At 48.0% G+C, this 25,184-nt stretch overlaps 9 protein-coding genes across 9 annotated transcripts; 6 read left to right on the top strand and 3 right to left on the bottom strand.

Annotated features, from left to right (window-relative positions):
* Positions 1 to 684: 684 nt before the first annotated feature.
* On the top strand, positions 685 to 1,956 carry Pdw03_1326 (Meiotic recombination protein Ski8/Rec14, putative; the record flags this gene model as incomplete). Its single annotated transcript, XM_014679694.1, has 7 exons — positions 685 to 687; positions 750 to 786; positions 852 to 1,112; positions 1,171 to 1,337; positions 1,393 to 1,486; positions 1,539 to 1,725; positions 1,776 to 1,956. The coding sequence occupies 7 exons, from the start codon at positions 685 to 687 to the stop codon at positions 1,954 to 1,956; spliced, it is 930 nt and encodes a 309-aa protein (XP_014535180.1).
* Positions 1,957 to 2,119: 163 nt separating this feature from the next.
* On the bottom strand, positions 2,120 to 2,979 carry Pdw03_1325 (putative kinetochore protein spc25; the record flags this gene model as incomplete). Its single annotated transcript, XM_014679695.1, has 2 exons — positions 2,120 to 2,664; positions 2,748 to 2,979. 2 exons carry the CDS (start codon positions 2,977 to 2,979, stop codon positions 2,120 to 2,122), a joined length of 777 nt encoding a protein of 258 aa, XP_014535181.1.
* Positions 2,980 to 3,247: 268 nt separating this feature from the next.
* Positions 3,248 to 6,272, top strand: Pdw03_1324 (RNA polymerase I-specific transcription initiation factor RRN6-like; the record flags this gene model as incomplete). Its single annotated transcript, XM_014679696.1, has 3 exons — positions 3,248 to 3,353; positions 3,402 to 4,598; positions 4,651 to 6,272. The coding sequence occupies 3 exons, from the start codon at positions 3,248 to 3,250 to the stop codon at positions 6,270 to 6,272; spliced, it is 2,925 nt and encodes a 974-aa protein (XP_014535182.1).
* A 311-nt stretch (positions 6,273 to 6,583) lies between these two features.
* Pdw03_1323 (Heavy metal-associated domain, HMA) lies at positions 6,584 to 6,877 on the top strand (the record flags this gene model as incomplete). Its single annotated transcript, XM_014679697.1, has 2 exons — positions 6,584 to 6,671; positions 6,726 to 6,877. The coding sequence occupies 2 exons, from the start codon at positions 6,584 to 6,586 to the stop codon at positions 6,875 to 6,877; spliced, it is 240 nt and encodes a 79-aa protein (XP_014535183.1).
* A 411-nt stretch (positions 6,878 to 7,288) lies between these two features.
* Pdw03_1322 (uncharacterized protein) lies at positions 7,289 to 10,286 on the bottom strand (the record flags this gene model as incomplete). Its single annotated transcript, XM_066099878.1, has 6 exons — positions 7,289 to 7,418; positions 7,510 to 9,117; positions 9,184 to 9,665; positions 9,730 to 10,023; positions 10,076 to 10,195; positions 10,245 to 10,286. 6 exons carry the CDS (start codon positions 10,284 to 10,286, stop codon positions 7,289 to 7,291), a joined length of 2,676 nt encoding a protein of 891 aa, XP_065957605.1.
* Positions 10,287 to 11,020: 734 nt separating this feature from the next.
* Pdw03_1321 (Complex 1 LYR protein) lies at positions 11,021 to 11,471 on the top strand (the record flags this gene model as incomplete). Its single annotated transcript, XM_014679699.2, has 2 exons — positions 11,021 to 11,304; positions 11,357 to 11,471. The coding sequence occupies 2 exons, from the start codon at positions 11,021 to 11,023 to the stop codon at positions 11,469 to 11,471; spliced, it is 399 nt and encodes a 132-aa protein (XP_014535185.2).
* Positions 11,472 to 12,438: 967 nt separating this feature from the next.
* Pdw03_1320 (Zinc finger, CHY-type) lies at positions 12,439 to 14,493 on the top strand (the record flags this gene model as incomplete). Its single annotated transcript, XM_014679701.2, has 3 exons — positions 12,439 to 13,449; positions 13,500 to 13,864; positions 13,917 to 14,493. The coding sequence occupies 3 exons, from the start codon at positions 12,439 to 12,441 to the stop codon at positions 14,491 to 14,493; spliced, it is 1,953 nt and encodes a 650-aa protein (XP_014535187.2).
* A 2,998-nt stretch (positions 14,494 to 17,491) lies between these two features.
* Pdw03_1319 (T-complex 11) lies at positions 17,492 to 20,425 on the top strand (the record flags this gene model as incomplete). Its single annotated transcript, XM_014679702.1, has 1 exon — positions 17,492 to 20,425. The coding sequence occupies one exon, from the start codon at positions 17,492 to 17,494 to the stop codon at positions 20,423 to 20,425; it is 2,934 nt and encodes a 977-aa protein (XP_014535188.1).
* A 2,839-nt stretch (positions 20,426 to 23,264) lies between these two features.
* Pdw03_1318 (Zinc finger, BED-type predicted) lies at positions 23,265 to 24,156 on the bottom strand (the record flags this gene model as incomplete). The annotated part of the gene is made up of 3 exons (XM_066099877.1): positions 23,265 to 23,278; positions 23,560 to 23,785; positions 23,839 to 24,156. The coding sequence occupies 3 exons, from the start codon at positions 24,154 to 24,156 to the stop codon at positions 23,265 to 23,267; spliced, it is 558 nt and encodes a 185-aa protein (XP_065957604.1).
* Between the last annotated feature and the right edge of the window lie 1,028 nt (positions 24,157 to 25,184).

Here is a 25,184-nt window from a genome sequence, read left to right as displayed (position 1 = left end):
ACTCTCGAGATCCCAATCTCAAGCCCTCCCAAAAAAGGAGATTGTATTTCTAGAATTGGTTGTGGATACATGCTGCATGGCAACTGGCGTCTGGTTTTTTTGCGGGGGAAATGTTTCGATATGAATTTTTTTTTTTTTACAAATTTGGATCTAGTAGGTCAAATTTGAACGCTGTCATCTTTCATTTAAAATCCGGAAGCCAAACTGCATTTGTAGATGTTTTGGCTTCGCCGATCCGGTTGGAAATTATCGGACATGTTCATGTAATTGCGACTTTAGTGCTCTGTAGATGAAAAAATGACCACCTCTACTTGCTTCACTGTTAGATTTGTAGCTTTGTAGCCATGTACATGTGTAGTCAAGACAGCAGTACCCTTGGAGGTCCTATGTTGTAGATGGTTGATAGTGCCAAGTACAGAGTGGCACTATATCAACCTCGATCAACTTTAGCGGTTTAGTTATTTCCCTTGCATTTCAATTGTATACAGACACCTAGGTCATTGGAGTAGATGTAGCATAGTACATGCATACATCTTTCAATGGTTCAATGTGGTCAACGTCCCCAGAAACGGAGAGAAAAACAGAGTCGTCAATAAAGGCGGAACGGGCCTTCGGGCCCCAACGTCATTGCTCCTCCGCAAGTCAAGTCTCGACACAGCTGTGAGAGAGCACGGCATCATCAGCATGGTAAGATTATTCCCCCCCCCCCCCCCCCAAAATGTATTTTCAATGCTTAGTGACATTTTTAGTCGAAACAATACCTCTCAAGAGGTTCTGTGGACAATGGTAGGCTCTCCGATGCTCATATATCCTGGGTGACAAGCGGGATTTGGCTAATAGTTGTTTTGCAGCGCACATTGTTGATATCTTCTCCCTGGCTATAACAGAAAAGCAAATTCTGTCTACTTCGGGTGCCTCATCTATCAAAGTCCATTCCACCACGGACGCTGACTTCCCCTTGGTGCAGTCCATTGATGGTGCCCACACCATTGGCTGCCATCACATCGTGACCAATGGGAATGGCTCCCGTGCAATCACCGCTGGGTTTGATGGCGAAATCAAGGCCTGGTCTTGTCAGGACGGCCATTGGGCTGCAGACACAAAACTGACTGGTACGCACTGCCCCTCCTTGAAAGCTCACAAGGTGTAACGGGGCTAACCACAGCACAGCCGACCTCACAGGTGCCGATGCCTGGGCCATAGCTCTCTCCGAAGACGGCCAGTATCTTGCTGGTGTCACGCAGGAGGGGCGTATTAATGTATGGGACTTGGCTGCCGATGGCACTCGGATCAGAGACCACGAAACCAAAGGCAGCTTTGGTACTTGTATCGACCTGGTGAGATCTCAAACCCTGCAGCCAGATAGTGGCCTCTGCTAACTTGGGCGTTTAGTCCCCCGATGGTCGGTTGATTGCTTCAGGCCATGAAGACGGCGCAGTCTACATCTTCACCACTGAAACGGGCCGCATGCCGTTCTCTGTGTCAGGTAAGTAAAGTTCGCTGAGCTGGGCAGAAACGCAATTTTTAATTTAGCCTAGGCTTGGTCAATCCCGTACGAGCTGTGGCTTTTTCGCCCAAAAGTAAGATTCTTGCAGCTGCTGGCGACTCTAAAGTCATTGTGCTGTACGATACTTCCTCTGGCGAACAAATTGCCAATCTCTCAGGACACTCTGCCTGGGTCTTGTCCCTTTCCTGGAGCGACACCGGCGAGTACCTTCTGAGCAGGTCAGTCCATATTCCCTGCAATTTTTTGATGAGAAGCTGACATTTCCAAGTTCGTTTGACGGTAAGGTCAAGGTTTGGTCCATGGAGACCAAGACCTGTGTCGCTACACACTCAGAAACAGACAAAGCCATTTGGAACGCAAAGTGGCTTCCCAAGATTGGCAAAACAGAGGGGTTTGCCACCGCTGGCGCAAACCGTAGCATTGCATTCTACCGCGAGGCTACTGGGTAACAGGAGTATCTGAAGATGGGGTATTACAGAAATATCCTTGCAACTGCGTTATGACGATTTCAATGGAACCGAGGAAACTTTACTGAACGATGCAAAAAAAAAAAACTATCTTGAAATTCGGATTGAAACAAAGATAATAAGCCAACTGCCTTGCAATTTTTTTTTAGTTCATCGCCTCAATAAACAACTTGCGCATCCGCTTCAAGAACGCCCCAAAGTCACGGTCATCATTGACGAGATCTACCACATGCTCCAAACCATTCCGGTCAACCTTGGGGCGCGTATGGAAAACCTCATAGTCGCGACTGACAGTGCCCAATTCAAACCAAGCCTCCGCCTCCCAGTCTTTCTCCAATAGATGGCTGTAGACAAATTTTAATCGGTCCTCACGACCGGCGCCTTCAATTCGAATACAAAGGTAATCCTGCCAAAACTCCAACTCTGGGAAATTGAGACGAGATTGCGCATCTAAATGTCGTGCGTGAGACTTTTGTGCCTCGACTTTTTGATTGATAGCCTTCTGAGTCTCGGCGATTTGCTGCTTTAGGCGGTCGCGTTTGGCGAGCCGGGAATCGCGTTCCAAAGTGATAGATGAGATAGCTGCGTGCATTTCAGCAGCCTCAGCAGCTTCCTTTTGGAGAGTTTGTTCGTGAGTTTGTGATTTGAGATTGAGAATTTCGATATCACGCTGTCGCATGCGCTCATCCTCTAGTAGGTTGTATTAAGCACAGTCGTGGGGTATGGTGGGGATATTGGGAGAGGGGGGGGGGGTTCAATAAATCAAGCCTTACCTTCATATTCAGCCAGATTAATGTGGAACTGGTTTCGTTCCTCCAAGACTCGTTTGCGACCGCGTTCAATAAATGCGTCGAACCTCACTGTGAATTGTGCCATGGTATTGCGCAGGTCCTCGAATCCAAAGTTGATATTGGGCAGTGAGTCTGCCATTGACGGCGCATCCGCCGAGGCGAGCGGTGGGCGCATGCCACTTGTCGAGAGCGACGGTTCGAATGAAGAAGTCATAGTATCCGAGATGTGAATCGTGAGTGGTAAGTGGTGAAGTTGAGGTCGATGCGGGGACAATGCCAGAGTTGTTTTGGGTTGCGGCGCAACAATTCCGAGTCTTATCGATAAGGACCAAAAAACTTCCCATGCAAGTCTCCAGGGCTCTCTTGCTTCATCCCCACATTCTGCGCATATGTCTGTGACTGAGTGGACTCTTAATGTTGCGCCAGTATCGACATGCTTTCGCTAAGTCCTGAACTGATCGCAAGAAGCAAAGAAAGATCCGATGGATGAACATCATCCAAGCAGTGCTCTCCACTATGGGCACGTCGGACGAGCTATCTACCTTCCTGATGAGCAAGACTGGATATTTACTCGCTCTTTTGCTAGGCGTAAGTAACTGAATCATCTCTTTACGAACCAGCTAACGTCTTTTCAAGCCCCATCTATCCAGTATACGGGAGTCACCAAGACAACAATCCCATCGCCTTTTCGCCCACCCAAGGCTCGACCTATACCCAGAGTGCCCGAGAAAAACCCCAGGAAAGTGATCACAAACGCGCATCCCGATTTGGCGGCATCATGGTCCTCTATTCGCGCCGAACCTTTGTCGAAAGCTGTTACGACTATCACCGAGAAATACGACCCGGAGATCTCTGAGCTGTTCGATATCGGTTATGCGGTGGACCAAAGGCGTCATGACAAAAGGCTGCGCTCAGTTCCAATTGCGGTCGCCGTTACCGGGGAATCTCGTAATGTAGTCTCCTTCCGCACACTGGAAGAAGAAATTTTGGAGTTGAGTTCTCCACAGAAGCTAGCATTTCGTGCTCCATCAATCAGTCACATCGAAATGTCTGAATGGTCCAATTGTGGGGCACCGGTACGTCAAGTACACTTTGCACGTCCCTTGGAGGAGAAGCCTTTGTTCATGGCCGCTCGTCTCGCCACGATGACCACAATATTCCGACCTCTTTACCACTGGGACCCTGTACCTATGCATTTCCCGGAAGATACTATGCTGGGATCTACCGCCCCTTTAAAAAACTCTCGACTAGATGCAAATCCCATCGCGCAGGTATTGGTGTCGCGAACAGGTGGCTTCTCACATGCCGATGTGACCTTCAACCCCTGGTACCAGAGACAATTCGCCATTGTGGATACCAGAGGCAAGTGGAGTGTCTGGGAAATCACCGGTAGGCAGCGGCTCCAGCAGTCTACCTGGGCCGTTGAGCTCGTCAAATCAGGCTCTTTGCCCTTGCGGGATTATAAAGGCAAACAAGGTTGCCCCCGGGTTGATGGCTGGGCATCTATCGAGTGGATCCATAATGTTGGATCGGTAGTTGTCTCCAATCGTCGCAGTGCCATAATCTATGCCTTCACAGACAACCAGATTCCGCCACGTACGGTTGAGCTTGGAATGGCAAAGCAGTCCGAGTGGGTTCTAGACGTTCAAAGAAACCCACGCAAGCCATCACAGTTCTGCGTCCTGACGACAACTCGAATATCGTGGTTTGACGTCGGAGCCCTACCAAGCGAAGATGATACAAGTCTTTCTTTATACCCTCAAGTGTCCTGGAGGCACTTTCGAGACCCCGAAGACACAACTTTGCGACTTAGTGACATAGTCGTATATCAAGGTATGTGCCGGTGCGACCGAACCCGGAATTCCAATGCTAAATCATTATCCAGATTTGTATCTCGTTCTATATTCGCAGATCACCCCGCTGGTGCAATTATTTCCAAGTCCCTTTATATCCAACGAATATACCGAATGTGTGTCTGTACCCGATCCCCTAGTGTTCGATGTATCCCTATTGGATGAGAGACTGCCAACTAAACCTGAGTCTGTTGTGCGATTCTCGAGATTCGTATTTAGAGAGATTGCCCACTCTGTTTCACCACTGGGCCGGAATTTCTACAACACCCACTTGCCATTGATCAAGCTTTTCTGGATGGATTCGGCTTTTGCTGTTCATGAATCCACTTTCAAGGGTCCACGAGGAGATCCAGACGAGCCGGACTTGTTTCGTGAAAATAGTGTCTTGCGATTAAGAAGGCGTTATGCTCCGACATCGTACATCAGACCCACTGATGATTTTCTGGTGAATGATTGGGACGAATCAGCCACAAAGAAAACGATTGTTCGTCGCTGCAAGCCTAAAATGAGCCGCTTTGATCCAAGGTCGGACTTGCAGTGGACATTAGATTTTTCTGGCGTCTACAGAATAGCGACGGGGAAGCTGGAAGTTCGTCGAAAAAGGCAAAAGAAGAGACTGAGGCCCAGACCAAGGACACTTGGTGGATTGATGGCACTTCTACAAAGCGAAATGGAGAATGGATCAAAGCGGCCTCCAGGCAGGACGATTGTTGAAATGACCGGCAAGAGGCTTTTGGCTGAGGGTCTTGATGAAAGTGCAGATGATGTGAAACGGCTCATTGCAGCGCTCGTGCCCGAGCACGCGGACCCCGACGCTCACTGCCGGTATATGCTTCTACCAGTCCCATCCTCAAATGGGAGTTATGGCATGCCGGCCAGACTGTCAGGCGAAGCAGACAGGGATCTTCTCAATACCTATGATCGAATGATCGATGATTGGATGTCCACCCTGCCTTGTACCATCTCCGTGCAGACACGACTTATGAAAGAGAAACTCATTCGGAGAGTTGCTGCCGATCTCATCCTTTCACGCTTAATCAAAATCTCTACCTCATTAGATAGCGTCATACTATCCAAGCCTGCAGATCCGGTCGAGGAACGAGCAATTCAGAAGGCAAATGAGAAGGCCGCGGCACAGAATAAATACCAATCGAGCTACTTCGCATTATTGTCATCACAGACTGCAAGCCAGGCCAAAAGCCGAACGTTTGGATCTAGACGGGACACTATGCCCGTCCAGCAATCCAAGTACACTGCTGTCCCAGTCCTGGGTGGTCTCTCAGCATTCATCACATTCAAGACCCCACGTCCAACACCACGGAAGGTGGCAAACCTCCTCTCCCATTGGCCGGTGGGAACTAACCCCCAAAATCATACATGGGACAGGATCGATGACGAGGAGAAGCGGAATTTGAAGCGCACATCCAAGAATGGACGGAAGAAGCGCTCACAGACTCGCGACCCAACCCTCCCTTCGACTCCGACAGTCCCCATGGTCCGAGCATGGGGCAGTCAGCCAGTTGCACCTCCCCGAGTGAATATCAATAGTAGTCAACTCGATGGTATGCCGATGACCCAGATGGAGCGGGGGGTTTTTGGAACTCGTACAGTCAAGAAGCCGAAAAAGAAGAAGAAGAGACAAGCTGGATTTTAGAAGTGACTTGTACATATCAATTATAACACATACTCCACTATAAATCACCTGGGTATAACGTTGGTCAACCAATGGCGAATATGGCTCACCAAGGGATGAAGTCTGACAAATACAGAATCCCGAGGAGAACTAGTAGAAAAGTACATAGTAAATAGAAAATAGTTCATATATAATCTTCCTTCTCTCCCTCCATCTCACTTTCAATTACTTCTCCGTTTTTTTGTCATTTGCCTGAAGTTCAAAAGTCCACTGTGATCCGCCAACCATCTTCTTCTCAACATCCCCGCACCAACCCAAATCAAATTCCCACCATGCCTGAACACCAGTACAAGTTCAATGTGACTATGACCTGCAGCGGATGCTCCGGTGCCGTAGAGCGTGTCCTCAAAAAGCTGGAGGGTAAGCGATATGCCTGTTTCCATCGCTTTTTGATCCTAACACGCTGGTCTTTAGGTGTCAAGACCTTCGATGTCAGTCTCGAGACCCAGACAGTTAATGTCACCACCGAGCCTACTCTTTCCTACGACAACGTGTTGGAGAAGATTAAGAAGACCGGCAAGACTGTGAATAGCGGAGAGGCGGATGGGGAGAGCAAGGAGGTTTAAATCTTTTCTATGCCCATGGTGTTTCCGGTCTTGTCAACCCTTTTGTTTGCGTGAGACCTGGAAGTCACTCCCAACGAGCTTGCCTAAGCTCGTAGAACTCAGGCCCAAGACTAGACTGGACTGCTAGGCAGTGCTAGGCAGTGCTAGGCAGAATATATCAACAGCGTGCGTTCCAACCTCTGGAAGGGTTCAAAGTTGCTCTGGAATTTCCCTGACTAAATGACCCTGATGAGAAGTGAAATAAATTCAGAATAGGGGAATTATAATTCCCGACTCAAATTGGTATTGAGACCCATGATGAAAGAGGTTCTAAGAATATGCACAAGGGTATCATGAACAACAATGCAATGTAGTGCGAATACAAAAACAAATCTCGCAACGAAAGGGGGATGTGATACAGAGTAGAATTAATTAATCAACAATGACAAAATGCCTTCCATTAAGGAGGGAATAGTAGGGTGAGTGTGGTTCAACTCTTTGAACGTAGACTGGGCGATCTTGCTCCATGGTCTGGGATGAGGGAGGGTTATTGTAGGATGGCCTATATCTACGTTAGTAGAGAATTCAAACGTTCGCACGGCAAAAGGGAAGTCATGTTGTTGAACTGATTGGTTTCCCCAATGAAGGCTTACCGCAAGGAGTTAAACCCGCCACTGGCTGGTCTTTCACGAGGGACATGAGGGGAAGACACGTGAGGCTGGATCTTTCCTATGACAGAGTCTGAAAAGGTGCGAAGTTGGTCATGGGAAGGAGCCATTCGCGGTCCTAGGGGCAATGGGCCACGTTGATCTGACGAAACCTGGGTCCGAGACAGATTCTTTGCGCCAAGGCAACCAAGGTTTCTAGTCCCACTGGACGGACAAGGGTCTCCAACAGGCTTGGCTTCGGATTCCGCACGCTTGGAGGCATATTCCAATACAGGGGGCTCGCGGTGATCAACATACCGGACAAAGTCCTCAGCATACAGGTTCCTGTCTGGGTAGACACTCTCCGGTAATGGGCGGCCACCGTCAATGCGGGTGTGGCGAATAGCCCGTGGGTTTTGCGGAACACGGTCCGAACGGAGACTACGATCACCACGGTAAGGATGCCACGGTCCAAAATTGGAAACGGCTGGAGCTGCTTTCAAGGTGCGATCTCCTTCTGAGGCACTGATACTGGTACTGGAAAGCCCAGCCTGAGGCTGAGGCTCGTATGGTCCGCTCATATGCTGTCGACCCAAGACTGACCTTGTTTCTAGGCCATGTTGTACGTTGACGTAAGAAATCGAGTTCAGGTTCCTTTCCCGCTGATGTCCTACAACAGGAGGTTTTTCCACTGGCAGATGATCCCGACGGAGTTGAAGCTGGTCCGAGGGTCGGTGGTCCGGGACAAGCTCAACGCGATCGTAAGAATGAGACCCGAGACCTTCGAACACAGGAAGTCTCATAGGCCTTGCACTCCACAGGTCTGGGCGGGAAACCCGAGAATCTTCAAGACATGCCAGGCGTCTTCTTTTGCTCGCTTGTTCGCTATCAGCTTCCATCTCGACAGCATCGGACTGATGCATCACCTCTCCTTGACGACGCCCTGGCGTGACCGACCGAAGGGATATTTTGTTGGTCACATGTACCAAAGGATACGCACCGTCAGTCTGCCGATTTTCTGGTGGCCGGAAGTTTTCAATAGAGGGCAAGACAGAATCCTGTGCGTTTGAACCTGGTCTGAAAAGTGGGGAACCGACGGAGTCAAGACGGCGTCCCACTGAGGTCAGTTTCTGACGATTATTTTTTGGTCCGCTCACGAAAAAAGGTGCGTTGGTCCTGTCCGACCGAGGAGGCAATTTTTCTTGTCGAACTCTGGGCTCCATCCTAGAGGGAGGATCATCGTGCAAGTGGGTCATGATCACATTTCTAGGTACAGAGAGTTCTTCTATGATTTGCAGCTCGGGTGATTCCTGGTCAGTTAGTCCAGTTGGCCTGGCGTTCATTTCATGGGCTGAGTATTTTTGTTGGGCGTCCGAGTGAAGGTAGTTCTCCTGGACATCTACACGTCTCTTGGTCAACTGTCGGTTCATTAGTGGGATAGCGAGCACCCGATGTGCTTGGTAATCATTGCTTGCTGAGCCTGGAGCGACTCGCCGATGAACCTCGGCGCACCGAGGAATTGTATCCTGGCGCCTAGCAGCAGATATTTCCTGAGCAGCAATGCGCCGCTCGGCATACCGTGGGCTCTGCTTTTCAGCTGAGTGTCCAGAAAACCTAGGTTGTTCAGTGCCCCGTATACCCTCTCTATACTCCTTGACAGCACGGGTCCATGCTTTGTACCTGTTAAATCCTCGACGGTTGATGGTGTCTGTGGCTGGTGCTCTTGTGACAAATCGGAATCCAGGTGGCGCTTCCTCGGATAGCTCTCGTAGAAGATCCCGACCAAGAGGTTTCGCGTTGTTGATAGGCTGACACTGGATCTCGTGGGCCCGGGTATCGCTTGGAAGAATTTCCACACTGGTGTTCTGGTGACCTGCTGAAGCAGCGGTATCTTCGTCTGATTCACTGTCTTCGTCGTCCGAGATTACTATAACCTCGCGGAAAACATCTTCCAGAACTGTCTGGCCATTCTCATCGTCCCCTCGCCACTCGATAACTTTGGCTAGAGTTGTGTGTTCGACAACCCCTCTTGCTTCGTGGAATGAAGTAGTTTTCAGGAGGCGATCGTAATCAGTGTAGACATGCCTAATGTGAGCAACCACAGCGAGTTGAGCTCTACGAGCCAAAGGCAATTCTGTGGCCGTCCCAACTTTTTTCTGACCCTTATTTTGGATATCAGGTTTTCTACATCCTCATTTCCCAGGTCAAGATTGGGGACATACGTACCTTTTGAAAAGCGGTCTTGATAATTTGATTCAAGTCTTTGTCTGGTATATTCGGAAAGAGATCCTTCAAGGCATCCCGTGCTTCTGTGTCGAGTGTTTTTTGAGAAATTTCAGAATCAGTCTGCCTGGGATTCTCGATCCTGTTTGCGGGAAATGTACTAAGCACTGTTTTACCAGTGCTTGTCAGGTAGAAGCCCAATTCTGAGCAAACGGCTGCCACCACAGTGCTAGGGAAATGATATCCTATCCGATGAACGTGCTGTGACAGGTTGTGATGGCGATGGTGCGGGGTAGTCTAGAAAAAAATTGAGCAGTGTTGGTCATTGGCGATCAGATAGGGTTCTCACCGATACTGCGTGGATTTGGAGACCTTCGTCTCGACACCGCTCCTTGCACGTTGTAGTGAGTTGCGGATTTCCTGCAGGAATGAAGGTGTAACCACTTGGTGCTTGCGCTTCAAAACAGATCTGCGTGTTGTTAATCATTTGGCCAAGCTGAAGTAGACAATGTACATACGACACTCCGAAGCTTTTTCTTTTCTTGGGTTACTGATTCCATTATGACTTTGTGTGTCCTCGCTCTTCTTTGGACAGCCTGGCCGGGGCCATGCCTGAACGAGGCTGAGGCAGCCCTTCTTATGATACGGGCCATACCTCTGGTTCAGCTTATCGCAGAACCTCACGAAGATAAAGATTTTAGCACATCATTCACAAAGTATCACACGTGTGATATGAAATTTCAGATGATACGTGTCTTCTTGTATGGATTAAAGCGAAGGACGTGTAGTCCAGTCAAGACAAAGACACGTCTAATGCACAACAGCAATGCAAAGAACACCAGGCAAGGCACCCCGCGGTTGCCCAGAACAGAAATGAGGCACTTGGTGTGAGCTCTTTGAGTCAACCTTGAGCAAGATGAAAGAGCAAGTAGCAAGGTGCAAATGGAAGAGAAAGAACGATAATACCAGCAGGAGAAAAGGTGGAGAGGGAAAACAGAGAGAGAGAGAGAGAGAGAGACAGAGAGAGAGAGAAAGAGAGAGATAGAGTGGGAGGGAGGATTGATAAGATTGCTATTGCGGCCCAAGTCACCTCTCCCGATCGGGCTAGTCCTGCCTGAGGCTTTAACCTTTCCCCAACTTTGACCGTCTTGCACTCTTCCTTTCCTCCAATGCTAAACCCACAACGCCCAGATCTCCGTTGATTCCGCCTAATTCTGTCTGATTGTACATCTGCTGCAAGTTTAGTGGCTCGGACTTGTCCAATAGATCGGACATGAACGCTTCAATCCGGGCCATGAAGGTGGATCAACGAGCTGTGGTTCACGCATACCGTCATCTCTATCGACAGGGGCTGAAAGCGATTCAGTATTCGACGCCGAGTCGCCATATACTTCTAAAATCCTTGCGACAATCCTATCGTTCTTCTCCTTCCGAAGATTTTGATCTTGTCAAAATCAACAACACCCTCCGTTTTCTCGAACGAGCTACCGAGGTTGCGGGCATGGAACACAAGATCCTGAAAAATCTTCTGCTAGCTAGATATTGGGAACAAGGTCACCTTGTGAGAGACTCTCGCGTGTGAGTGGCCACCAACAGAAGTGGAGAAGGAAATCCGCTGACTTGGCCTCAGTCCACGGTCCCTGGGCCTCGGTCATGTAGAGAATCAATTGCGGACGAGCGTCTTTGACCATTACAATTTGACACTTGACCGTTTGAATGAGAGTTTAGGCACATGTCTCAGATGATTCAAACTCAGCAGTTCTCAACTTTTCCCTCGGTGCTGATCTGAGCCGCTGCGCCAGATCGTGTGTCCGTTAGGCCTAAGCGCTTCCTTTGGGCATGAATCCACATCGACACTGAGGCAGCTCGCTCAAAAGGGGGTTTGTATCTACCGGGTATTGCCGTGATCAGAACACCGGTACATATCTCAATCGCATCAGGATTCCGTAAGACACGATGGATGGCCCGGTCTGCCGCCGGCTCAGCACCGTGCGTTGTATTTCCGGACAATCTCATGGCATGGAACACATTGTGTCAATGGCACTCTACATGCCTTGGCATTCAAATACAAAATAGTAGAGCCAATCCTTATCTGCAGACTTGAGACTCATTGGTAGACAGCATTGGCCGCTGAGCGTAATGGCTCTGCATGGAAGACAACATTGACGAGAGACTACATGGTAGAATTCTCTAAGTAAATTCTAAACCAAAAATGACAGTCTGTCCATTCTCTTTGCCAGCATTCGCTGATTTTCGAGTCCAACTTGGTCCAACTAAAATCGTGCAAATCAGCTCAGGCTCCAGCTCCAGACCATGTGACGATGATTCAGCACCGGAGGCGGTGCCCGTGGACGTCACATGTTACGATGTCTGCTGTTTCAGCTCCAAGCTTTGGGGTTTGATCTTGCTTGGTTTCAAGCATCTAAAGTGATTTTATGGGATGCCGGTTTACAGCACTTCATGAGTGGTTTCATTTCCTCGTTTCTGATCCAAATTGGAATAAGACCCCCCTTACCACCCCAGTCAAGCAGCCAGCCAAATGACGATCAACCTAAATTCCATCTGAACGAATCAACAAACCCCTCGAGTGATAGTGAAGAGCAAAACCTTGTCTCTCAGCAGAGCCAAGATCACGAACAGAAATCGAACTGCGGAGATGCGGGTGCGGGGTCCCTGCAGAGCCCTCCTTTATTCACAACCCTACCTAAAGAGATGGATGGCCGAAACTTGCAACCGGAGGACACTCAACCAGTGACCCACAACACACCCGCATCTATTCAAAACATAGCTGCGACCATAGACGGCTCATTTGATCCCACCCATGAAATCGACATCATCGTGCAGCCGGACAACTCATCGAATTTACAAGCTTCAAACCCCAGCGAGGCGCTGAACTCAAGTAATGAGCCACAATATATAACTTCAGCTATGTTCATCAGCGAGCCTCGGCGATCTTTGGATAATGCCTTTGATCCGGAGGAACTGACTCATTCTTCGCTTCCGGCGGATGATGGGATGGGAGTTCTAAGAAGCAAGATCATTGCAATCAGGGAATTGCGGCTCACCAATGCTGAAAAGGCGCGAATGGTTCATGGTCTAATGACCGAAGGTTACAATTCGGCTCGTGAGCTTCCAAGCACCACTGGCGTGGTGGTATTCTCAACTCCATCGAGCCTACCGAGCTTAGGGCTGCCAACAAACCCACAGACTCTCAGGGCCTCAGAGATCAATACTTCTAGACCGAGCTCACCATACTCCGAATCAGTTCCTCTATATGAAAGGACCTTGACTCTCACACCTGAAGATTTGCAGCCCACTTTCGTGCCCAAGGCAGAAACAGAATCACCAGAACTTGAAACTGGGGACGAAGACCGTGACATAGAAGAACAAGAAGAGACTACTCTAGGATGTGCGCATTATCAGCGCAATGTGAAACTCGAGTGCTACAGTTGCAAAAAATGGTATACCTGCCGCTTTTGCCATGACGCAGTGGAAAGCCACCCTCTCGTTCGTCGAGACACCGAACACATGCTTTGTATGCTATGTGGGCATGCACAGCCTGCAGCGCAGAACTGCAGACAGTGCAACGAGCAAACTGCACAGTATTATTGCGAGATTTGCAAGCTCTGGGATAACGACAGCAAAAAGAGCATCTATCATTGCAACGATTGTGGTATCTGTCGAATTGGGCAGGGACTAGGAAAGGATTTTTTCCATTGCCAGGTAATGGCTCCGACATGGGTTAGACGATGCTGATACTGACAGCAATATAGACATGCTCTGTTTGTCTTCCTATCAGTATTGAGAACACCCATCGCTGCATTGAACGCTCCACCCAGTGTGACTGTCCCATATGTGGCGACTACATGTTCACTTCTCCAGACACTGTCGTCGTCATGCGATGTGGCCACAGCATACACCACAAATGTCTCTCAGAGTACTCCAAAAGTTCCTACCGTTGTCCACTTTGCAGCAAGACCATCACCAACATGGAATCGACTTTCCGAAACCTGGATCGTACCATCAACAGCCAGCCTATGCCCGACGAGTTTAAGGACACCAAAGGCCTTATTTACTGCAATGATTGCGGTTCAAAATCAGTTGTCAAATATCATTGGCTCGGCTTAAGATGTGATTTGTAGGTACTTTTGAAGAGAAAAAAATGATCAACACCCACTGATGGAATGTAGATGTGAGTCGTACAATACAGCCCAACTTCGCATTTTGCATGGAGACATGTCTTCTCGGCCCGAGGAAGACGCCGAGGAAGGAGGTCTTCCTTGGCCTCGGTCATCTTCACTCATTGAAAACGATGACTCGGTGTCATCTTCCGTGGCAGCATTAAATGTCAATAACACATCGGTTCCTCATTCACGGCTCAGTGTCCCTATGCCCCCCGAACCCGTTAGACAATTCTCATCCTATAACATTACAAGAGGCCGTGCTGTCTCGCCCGTCGTCAGCAACTACTTTGGACTGCCAGCTGAGCGTGAATCAGAAAAATCTTCATCTATCCCCTTCTTTGGAGGTCCATCTCGTGGCGACAATGAGGACTATGGGGCATTGAATTTCTTGAGCAAGAAGCTTACAGACCGATATGGACTGTTTGGTGGTGAAGCTAAGTCAACTAAAAACGTATTGGAAGCTGAGACTGAAGAAGAAGACGTTGAGTCTTCTGACTCGGCTGAATCGGATGGTTCTCATGGCACAGATGACGAAGAGGAAGAGGAAGATCAAGATCACATTCAAATATTCGGCCATCAATGAGACCGATGCAGAATTTTACGCATAAACCCAGGTGGCTGATGGTATATTGATTTATCGTCCTGGAATTTTGACCCAAGATCTATCTTTGCCCTCGTCAATTAGCCCCGGTCAAACCATACACTGAGCAATGAACACTGCTCAGCCCTTGGTCACAATCCCACCCATCCTGGTCCATGGGGTTCGATCTCAAAAACGCCTAAGCCGGTGCCTATCCCTGACTGGGTTGCACCAGGTGACAGTACTTCTTACACATGTGGTAACTCCAAAGGTGCCTTTGTTTCGCACTCAACCAAGCAAAGGCCAACTCAACGCATCTCAGGGGTGTTGATTTTGCATGCATCAAGCAGCTGGCTTCGCTGCAGCATAGCGTTCACCTCTTTTTTCTCTGGTTTCAAAGCACACTGTTATCATGACAATGATAGCAATTTTAATAAAACTTTCTATCTTACCTGGCTTCCACTAAATTTCTTCGTCGGCCATCTATAGTCTCAATGCCCAGTTTAATCTACCAACCCGATTGAATCAAACAGACGATCTTTCCGGTCCCTGAGAAGAGCGGTTTTGAGCAGCACGCTCCCACATGAGCAACTGGGATCTTTTCTCCTTTGTTCATGATGGTCATCGCTTCGCGTTCTCAGAAGTTCCTTCAGATTCCGCAGCAGTTACGTTATCCGGACCCTTCAAGATCTTGTCCATTTGCTCTAAACTGATGCCTTTGATTTCGGGGAGATTGAAGTAAACAGATGCGTGAATGGTCGTTGGTCAGTGTTTAAAAGAGTTTGTATAGGACTGCTCTTGGACCTACCCCAGCAGCTACATTCAAACCAAACAGCAGCCAACAACTGTTACCCTCAACCATTTTTTTGAAGGATGGCCAAGGTAGCGTGAGTATAATAAGCCAGCACTTCTATTCAAGTATCGACAGACTAAAGCCCTTAATGAATGCTATCAGCGGTTTCTTCCATGGGTGATTAATTTCGCCCCAACCCGCCTTATCTCTAACATGCTGAGAGAAGATCTCTGTCGTTACCGTCAGAGCAATAGGGCCATTTGACCGGCAGTGCGTTGATCCAACAATGAATAGCATTGCAACCTCCACGATAGCAGCTGCCTTGTTCCCGATTGCCGGGTAAGCAGTTGCAAGACAAGACATGATCAATAGTGCCAGCGACTGAATTACAAACCCAGCAAGTAGCAGGCCCTGTCTACCAAGCCTGTCAACTGTGAAATCTGTTACGTTTATACAAGGTCACAGGAGGGATGGAAAGACGGCAATACTATGATGTTCAATCAGAAGCAAGAGGCGAGAATGAGCATACGTTGCCTGTGCACGTTCTTGCCACCAGGAGTTGTTGGTAAACTACAACAGCTTTATTTCATTCATTCATTTCTGTGGTGAGGGTACTTACCAAGGTTCTAGGTACCGGCCCATATGCCAATTGCCAAAAAAACAACCAAGGAATACTCCAAGGTACAAATCTTCTCACGGCGGTCGCGGGCTTGGTTCGAATATCCCAGCCCGACAGCAAAGTGGGAACAACTCTCTTGCCCGTAGTCAACCAGTGCTGAGCAAAAATGTCAGAGAAAAGGATCTATATCACAGGTGGCACTAGATTTAACAGTGGGAAGGCTTTGGTATCGACTACTTCCTGTCTCAGGAAACTGATGAAGGGGACTACTATGTAAAGACCTGTGCCAGAACTAGTGATGCTGACCGAACAGCAACTATAAGAAGATTTCTGATTCTTTTCGCATGTCTCCAAATGTTATGGCCACTTACACAATGCCTTTAAGTTTGAGCGTAATGGCAATTATGCTAATATCACGGAGCTTTGTCTTTACAATGCCGTGTTGACAAGCATCTGGATGGCAAGCAGTTCACGTATTTGAATCAACCAGCCTCCTCGGACAAGGATCTCTCCCAGTACCATGAGTGAGTTTAAAGTGCTTTCTGTTAGCCCGATGTCACACGTACGTTGGGCTTTCTCCGTGGAGATGTCTGAGGTTGCAGCGCAAACGAGAAAAAGGCCGTCAATTTGCATCTACACACTACGACCACTTTGCGTTTGCAAGTCTCAGAATCGATGATTGAAAGCACTCAAAGGATAGACTGGCCATGGAACGGGGAAATCGATTTCACCATCCATACCGAAGGACCTCTTGTTTTGCGACTAAGGATTCCCAGGTGGGCCGAGTCATAGCAGCTGACTCTGAGTCCCAAGGAGATAAGTCGCGAAAGATATCTCAACAACATAAGTGCTGAGTGGCCGCAACGAAATAGGTTTCAATTTTCGTGCCCTATGCAACCACCTGTGGCTAAGCCGCATCCCTATCAAGATGCAGCCTGTGGCACACGTCACGCGCGGACTAGTTGTGCATTGTGCTTCGTGCCATACCATACAATAAGCGGGCAAATCGAGATCAAGGGTAGATCAGAGTGATACACCGTGTTAAATAGAGGTAAATCTTGTATGCAGATGAACATCAGCGAAAAAAAAAAAACACATACCAAGTCCTCAACGTTGAAGCTATCAATACCGAAGATCGGGTTTGTCGCGCTTACCTCAGCTTCTGCTTGCAGCCACGAAATTCCATTTCGGATCCACGTTGGATTAGTTTCACCATGTCATGCTTTTGAAATTAGTGGTTTAGCTATTAAGCTATTGAGCTATTGAGCTGATTTGTCTGATCCAACTGATCCAACGGATCCATCCGATCTCCTTTTTTCTACGGAATTTTTCCCATTCTGAAACGAGTCAATCCCTCAACACCCCCCCAGCCGAGTGATGTGCATGTCTTTGACTCCTTGGTTTCAACCCATCTCGATTGATCCTTTTTCCTTAAATACTTGAACTCACTCGACTGGGATCCCAGAATCTGTTCATGTGAAGATCCCTGCGAACAACGGCCTATTCCAATCTCTTATCAGTACTGCCCCGCCGATTCTCCCCTTCGCTCTATCAGCTCCGCGTCGCACCCGCGTCACCGCCCCCATACTATGATCCGTCGCAACTCCGATATCGAGATCCAGCCGGACACTGGTTCAACACCTCTTTCACCCGAATCTGTGAGCGATCTCGACGTTGATATGCTCTCTGAGGAGCTGGCACTTCCCTTGAGTCTCCCACCACACATCGCAGCCCGTTTCTACCGGAAAAGCAGCAAAGCCCGCCGTTCCTCTGCCTCATCTCGACGAAGCTCAGTGTCCTCCTTGAACTCCCACACTTCGAACGGGCCCTCAAATGGCTCACCCAGTGTGGACCATATTGCTCAACATCTCCGTCGCACGTCCATTTTGGAAAGCCGAAAGGCACGACTCGCTGATCGTGCATTGCATGCGGAGAAAGTGAGGCTGCGAGCCGCTCTGGCTAAAGCAGTTACTAGGAATCTACAATACGAAGAGAGGGCGTTGGCTGCCCAGCAGGCCCGGGAGCGTCTACTCGCCGATATAACTGCCAAGTGCGAGGATCAGGTCAAACGGGCCAAGAAGAAGGCCGAGGATCAACGGGAGAAGAAAGCGGCCGAACAAGCTCGCTTACGTCTGGAAATAGCGGAGAAGTTTGCAGAGGCAGAGAAACGGCGCACACTATATCGACAAACTCACCGCCGCCAGCGTACTAGCAGCTTGCCAGCCACTGAGGAAAAGAAGATGGCACTAAAGGTCACTAAGTCGGTCACGCAGGATGTGGCTGCACGGAAGATCCAGCGCGTATGGAGAACTCATAAAGCGAAGATGGTTATGCAGCAGTTCCAGTCGTTGAACCTGTCGGTGGACCGAGTTCGTGACATGACCTTTGAAGAAGTTGGTGCTCTCCTTTCTAACGGCAAGTTGCTCGATGCGATGACGAACGTCCTCCGACTCTGTGGTCTGCAGGATATGGAAGGCGGAGCGCTGGGTGAGAGGGGTGCTGTACGCACATTCCTTAGCAGCTATCTCATTGTCACTCACCCAAAGGAAGTTCTGAGCAGCAACGGAGACCAGGAGCAAGATCTAATTGCCAAGGCTCGGGAGCTACTGGTAGCCTTTCACCAGGTCATGGCGCTGCTATCGTCAGGCTGTTGCTCTCCATCTGTGATCACGGCCGATCTCCAGACCTTGTGTGAATCACACAATGTTTTTTTCTCTGCTTTCCATGCTTGGAAGTCCCACGACTCCAGTGTACTGATTGAGATCATGGTTGCACAGTTTGTCGAATTGGAGTTGATTTGGCAGACGGTCAAGAATGACAAAGCTGGCGGTGCTGCGGAGGACTACAGACTGGGTATCCGACAGAACCAAGTCCTTTTGCTCGCCCGTCTGAAGAGACTTGCGGGGCCCGACCGACATATGGAACTGATCCGAGATTCACTGAAGAAGGCCAAGCGGGAGAAGAAGAGGGCTGCCCCCAAACAAGCTATTCCCCGGTCTGCTGAGACTGCTCCTCCAACAACGGACATTACGCAGAGTGTTACATCGCCTCTTACCGAGTCATTCAACAACATCGATACCGCTGTGTTCCAACAGCTGGACATGCAGCGGACATCTCCCCACGAGAGATTCACCAAAATCCTAACCCCTCTTCCTGAAAATCGGGAGCTGGTGCATGAACTTCTTATCAACAAAGAGTTCAAAATTGAGGAAGCACCGTACACTGAACCACGCAGACAGATCATGAAGCAGATGTGCGACACAATGAGAAAAGGGGTGGAAGCCGGAAACGGCACCAACTGGACTGTCGCCATGGCCACAGTGATCCAAGATCGCTTGCTGCGCTCACTTCGACGAGGCAATTCCCTTTACGTGGTAATTAGTGAAGTCTTGGACCCCAAACTGGTTCAGGGACAGTGTGAAGCTGGCACATTCTCCTATGATAACTTCTTTGAGTTCATGAACAACATCTTACCACGCCTATGCGCCCCTTACCGAGATCCTATGGTCAAGGCATACATTGATGATAAATCAGGGGATGCCATCGACCGGCTAGCTCGATTGATGAGCATCATTGATCTGCTATCACTTGACCAGACAAATTTTTTGATTCAGCTTGCTGCACCCCAGCTCATCGAAGAAGCCCCGGGTTATGAGCAGCGGGCATTCGACCGAGATGTCACAGACGGGACAATTAGCCTGGGCAAGACCCGAAGATTTTGGCGCACTCATCGCAAGATCATCGTTGATGAAATGAAGAAGCGAGACCCGGAAGGCGTCCAAGGAGAACCACACCCACCATCAACGCGAGTCTACGCCCAAGGCCTTGCCGACATCGTTCTAAGCAATGGGGTCGTGTCCGAGGATCTAGTTCCAGATACTCTGAGCCTCGATCGCCAACGACTTGAACGGTTGCATGCCAGGGCATTCCAAATTGTAGCGACTGCCTCCATCCTGTTGACAGCAAAGAACTTGCTCAAGCGAGACGCAAGGTCTCAATGGAAACCCGAAGCAGACCGGATCCTGTCTCTAGACTTCAACGAAATCGGCCCAGAGCGAGTACAGTCTATCCTGGAGTCGACGCACCCGATGCCACCCGCTGCGAGCGCTCAGCTCGCGGCTACGATCAGACGAGTCCTCGGACCCGTCGCCACGGCATGTCTCACCGCCGCATCTCATCTTGCAGTGGTGACTTCAGAAACCCCTGCCTCAGATGCATCCGTCTTCTCGACAGACTCGAATGGAAGCATAACTTCCGCGCCTAGCTTCTCGGACCCGGTGGCGAAACTCATCCTCTCCCGTCTTCGCAGCCATGTCCTGTCGCGTCTTAGTGCATCGAGTGCCTCTGAACGGGTACGGGCCACCACCACAGCCAGTCAAAATCTAGCTGGAGCGGGCATGCCAGAGTTTGTTAATGAGGTTGGGAAGTTGGTGGAGGAATTAGAGAAGGTCCGGGAAGTGGATTGGCTTTGCCATAGGGCAATTTACGAGGGTTTATATGAAGAAGGCGTTCAAGCACAGTGAGGGCGTTTTAGAGGGGCGTAAATGACGCTGTCGTTTCGTTTCGTTTTGTTTTGTTTTGGGAACTTTGTCGTGTTGATATTTCATTTTTGGAGGTTGGAGATGGGACTTTGAACTGGGCAGATTGGCAGGGTATACAACTAGTTTCTAGGGCTTTGCATGGAGTAATGACACCTTTTTAACTGCTATCCTTTGTCTACGTTATGTCCATACCATGTCCTAAACCTATAGAAAATCTGAAACCTCCAATAACCGTGCCAAGCGCCCAACTACCCAGGATGGGTAGTTGGGCGCTTGGCACGGTTACAAGGCAGGTGACTACAGCTCAGTTCACTTAACATCACATGACTTGAGCTGTCACGTGATGTTTACGAACTGAGCTTGAGATTCTGCAAGGATCGCATGGTTTCTATTGGATAGTGCTAATCACTAGCTATTTATATAGGGTTAGTTAACGTATTCGGTAAGCGAGCTGGCCACCCCAACCAAAACGCGTCCATGAATTAGATCTTAGTTAGTTCAAACACCCACCATGCCACCAATTCGTACTCAATCCTCTCGAAATTCAATAGAGCAGGAGGGTAGAATCTTACTAGCTATCTAAGCTTTTAAGAATCAAGAAACCTCTTCAATTCGTGAAGTGGTGCGCCGTTTTAACGTCCCAAGATCCACCCTCTCTACCCGCCTGAATGGTATACAACAGCGCGCGATTTCTCGCGCCAACTCTCATAAATTGACCGATACTGAAGAGGAATCTCTTCAGAAATGGATCCTCTCTATGGATTCTCGTGGATCAGCCCCCCGGTCCTCTATAGTACAAGAAATGGCAGATCTTCTTCTTTAAAAGCGTGGAACTACCCCGGTTCTTTCGGTCGGCGAGAAATGGGTATATAACTTCGTGAAACGGCATCCTCTCCTATCCTCCCGATTCTCGAAACGATACAACTACGAGCGTGCGAAATGCGAAGATCCTAAAATCATTGGGAAGTGGTTTGATTTGGTTCAAAAGACAATCCTTCAATTTGGAATCGACCCTGATTAGTCTTCCGCACGACCCAGTAAAACCCAGACCCAACCCAGACCCAACCCAGTCTGGGTTGGGTTTTGGGTCGAACCCTCCGACCCAGACCCAGTACTGGGTCTGGGGCCCCAAACTGGGTTACAAACTAAACAAACATGCTAAGGATTCTAAATGTATAACTTATGCATTTATTCGCGGTAATTTTGAGTATTTGCTTTACTTGATTATATCTAATTTTATTTGTAAAAAGGGTAAAAGAGATGCGTATAATTGAGGATTCTTTGTCAAGCAAGCTAATGGTATTCAAATAAATCATCTTCCCTGCTTTTACGTTTTCTCCCTGATGCTCGTGTCTGTGTACAGGTTGGTGGTAATGATGGCGAGCAAGGACGACCATATTCACTTGTAGGTAAGGGCCTCTCCTCCGGTATATCCTCTGGTCTATCCTCAATTACAACCTCAATTGCATCCCCTGGTTTATCTTCCAGTTCATCCTCCTGCTCCTCTGTATCACTAATTGGATCAACCTCAATCTCACTGAGCTTCTCTTCCCTCTCCTCTTTTGCCGCCTCAAGCTCATCCTGGGAGAAAATTTTCTCAAGAAGTGTTGCTTCCTGCTCCTCCATATCAAATTTCGTTGTACAAAGAAACATCATTAATGCCTCGACAGTCTCACTCTTCATTCTACCACGACGATAGTGACAAATATCTCGAGCGGTATTAAAGAGGCGTTCAACTCCTGCGCCAGTTGCTGGAAATGAGAGTGTATCTCGCGCAAGGGCAGCAATGGCCGGAAAGCGAGCCTGGTGCTCTTTCCAGAAAGTAAGCGGCCTAACAGAAACAGTATCTATATATATATTAGTATTATTATCACACATACTCTTTGTATTTACTTACCGCTGTCAAGATATTGACTGATTTCATCAGTAATGGCTCGTGGTTGTATATCCCTTCCATCAAGCATCTCCTCTAGCCTTGAGCTTGGATGGGCTATCGTTAGAGAGCTTTGTAGATCACGACTGCTTATTCTAACTTGTGCTTGATATGGAACAAGGGCTTGTTCAAAAGCAAGTCGATAGGTATCTCGCCATTTCTGATCCCAATCACTGGAGAGGAAGAATTTGAATTTGTTCACCGGTGCAAGCATTGTACTGATTGCATAGATATTCCCTCGAAGATCATCAGCTTGGGAGTAATACTCATCAAGCTTAGACCGACCAGCTTCAAGGGCCTCTAGCATCTGTTTTTTCCATGGGACACGCTTTCGGCGTAGCTGTGCCTGTGATCGCTCAAGATGATCAAACAGTTTGTTGTAGATCTTAAAACACATAGTGGGCAGTGACATCTCGAGTCTTTGATAGCTGTGTTGTATAATCAAAGAAGGGCTCGGTGATACAAAGAAGATAGTCGATCTGACGCCACTCTTGCTCGCTGAGTAGCATCTCCTCACAATCATACTCTGTACAGAATAAAGAGAAGATAGCACGTAGCCTCTTTGCCCGGCGAAGCATGAGGAACGTAGAATTCCATCGTGTCTTTACATCTTGGATTGGAACGATCTTGATATTAGTTGTCTGAAGATTGTAAAAGGTCTCTCTGCGCTGGGGACTTGCATTGACGTAAATCGCAAGATAACGGACTTTGTTCAGTGTGGAGGAGATCTGACTTTGCTTCGCATTTTCTTGGGCTAGCCTTGACTGCTTCTCTGTCCACCTTGTCTCGGCTGATTCATTTAATGGAACTGCCTTGATCCGAGCAAGAAGCTGATTGAGGCTGAGCTGGATAACGTGGGCAAGACATGGTATTCGGGTGATAATAGTATCATCTGACAAAGCCTGTTGGAGAGCAGTAGCTAATGTCTTGTTGTTTGATGCATTATCTGTTGTCAACCCGAATACTTTATCTTCAATGTTGTGCTCCACTAGGGTTTCTATAAGAACACTACTCAGGTAAGAGCCGGTATGTGTACCATGAAGCGGCTTAAACCCAAGTAGTACCTCACGATATACCCAATCACTGTCAATGAAATAGCCAGTAATAGCCATAAATGCCTGCGAGAATGGAGATGTCCAGCAGTCAAGCGCAATGGATATCTTTGAGCCAGAAGGCAGCGTACGAAGGATACGCTGCTGCCGGTCTTTGACTAGACTGCCCAATCGGCGACGGATGGTATCGGCAGATGGAATCACTGGAGGGGATGGGGCGGAACGAGCTTTATTGATGATGCGTTTGAATGATGGATGCTCGATCAGATGGAATGGGAGCCGGTTGAGAGTAAGAAATTGGAGGAGATCCTCCTCCCAATCTTCTTGTAAGAAGGGTATGCTTGCTGAAACTTCTCCCTAGAATAATAATAAATTAGTATAGTTACTTGATTTTATGATAGAAAATATACCTCTCGTTGTAGGAAGTTTGTAATCTCCGCTTTCTTCCCCTTTTCCGACCGTAAACAACCAGCCGTTTTCCGATGTTTCTGGATGGTTGATGTGCCATGATACTGCGCTTTGCCTGTGCTGTTCGGGCTTAGTGTATAAGGATGCTCTAGGATCTTCCCACAGCGCTTGCACATAACCTTTGGTGCGCCATCAATACCCTGAGCTACCTGATGGTAGCTATTCCAGATCTCTGTATGGCGGTTCGAATCCCATTTAAGCTTGCTTTTCCTCCCGTAGTCAGTCTCTAACCACCAGTCCACAAAATCGTTATGTGACATTGTATCGTATAGAATAAACCCTTTCCTACGGTCGGGTCCAACGCGTTTCAATAAAGGGGGGATTGGGAGGGGATCATCTGGTCTTCGGAAGTTTGAGTCGATTGTGTGTTGACTTGCGGATGGTGTGACTTGTCCAGTTGAAATATATGAGAGATCGTCAAGATCACCACCATAGAGCGACGATGCAAAGTCGGAAAGTTGGCTTTGAGACATAACATGAGAATGACATATAATATATACAAATGGATGTAAGGGGAGAAATTCTTTAACGTACAAAGGTAGAAATGCACTAAAGTTGTAGAAGTGTCTAGGAATATTGATATATCAAATATAGTAAATCATCCTACTCTTGTTGATTGGTCTATTATACTAAAATTATATGGGTCTAAAGAAATACCCCTGAGATAACCCAGTCAAGACCCAGTCAAGACCCAGTCATAACCCATTTAACCCAGTAAGAACCCAGTAAGAACCCATTTAACCCAGTAAGAACCCAGTAAACCCAGTAAAACCCCAGTCAAACCCCAATTCCCACCCCAGTTCCATTAATCCTTCTCAAAATATTTCTTCCTACCCTCCCTTCAAGTCGCATATACCAAGTAGATTAAGGGGTAGTAAGTAGTTTTGAATATAAAAGTTTACTAGATATCTATCCATAGTTATATAAGCTCTAGAATTAAACAGAAGAAGAGAAATAAATGAATTCAAAAATTATTTTACTCTGTAGATGAAAATATATATTATGTTGATGTGTGTTGAATATATATATCTGCAACTTGGGGTATACTTTGTATTTTAAATGGAATGCAATCCTACGCCTGAGAAAACCAGCAGCCAACACATACCACCTTTCCATATGAAATAAAGCATTTGAAGAAGTAATTAATCTTGAACCAGATATATTACTTTGGAGAACGAGGTTATTTCTTAAAATTTCCTTTGCATTGTTGGTAGAGAGTGTAGCATTTCGATGAAGAAACCATAACAGGGGAAAATGACAGTATGTTATTTAAATATTTATGCCATAA

This window comes from Penicillium digitatum, chromosome 5, assembly GCF_016767815.1.
Source record: "Penicillium digitatum chromosome 5, complete sequence".
Lineage (NCBI taxonomy): Eukaryota > Fungi > Ascomycota > Eurotiomycetes > Eurotiales > Aspergillaceae > Penicillium > Penicillium digitatum.
Note: the sequence above shows the minus strand (reverse complement) of the source record. Positions and strands in the feature narration are given on the sequence as shown.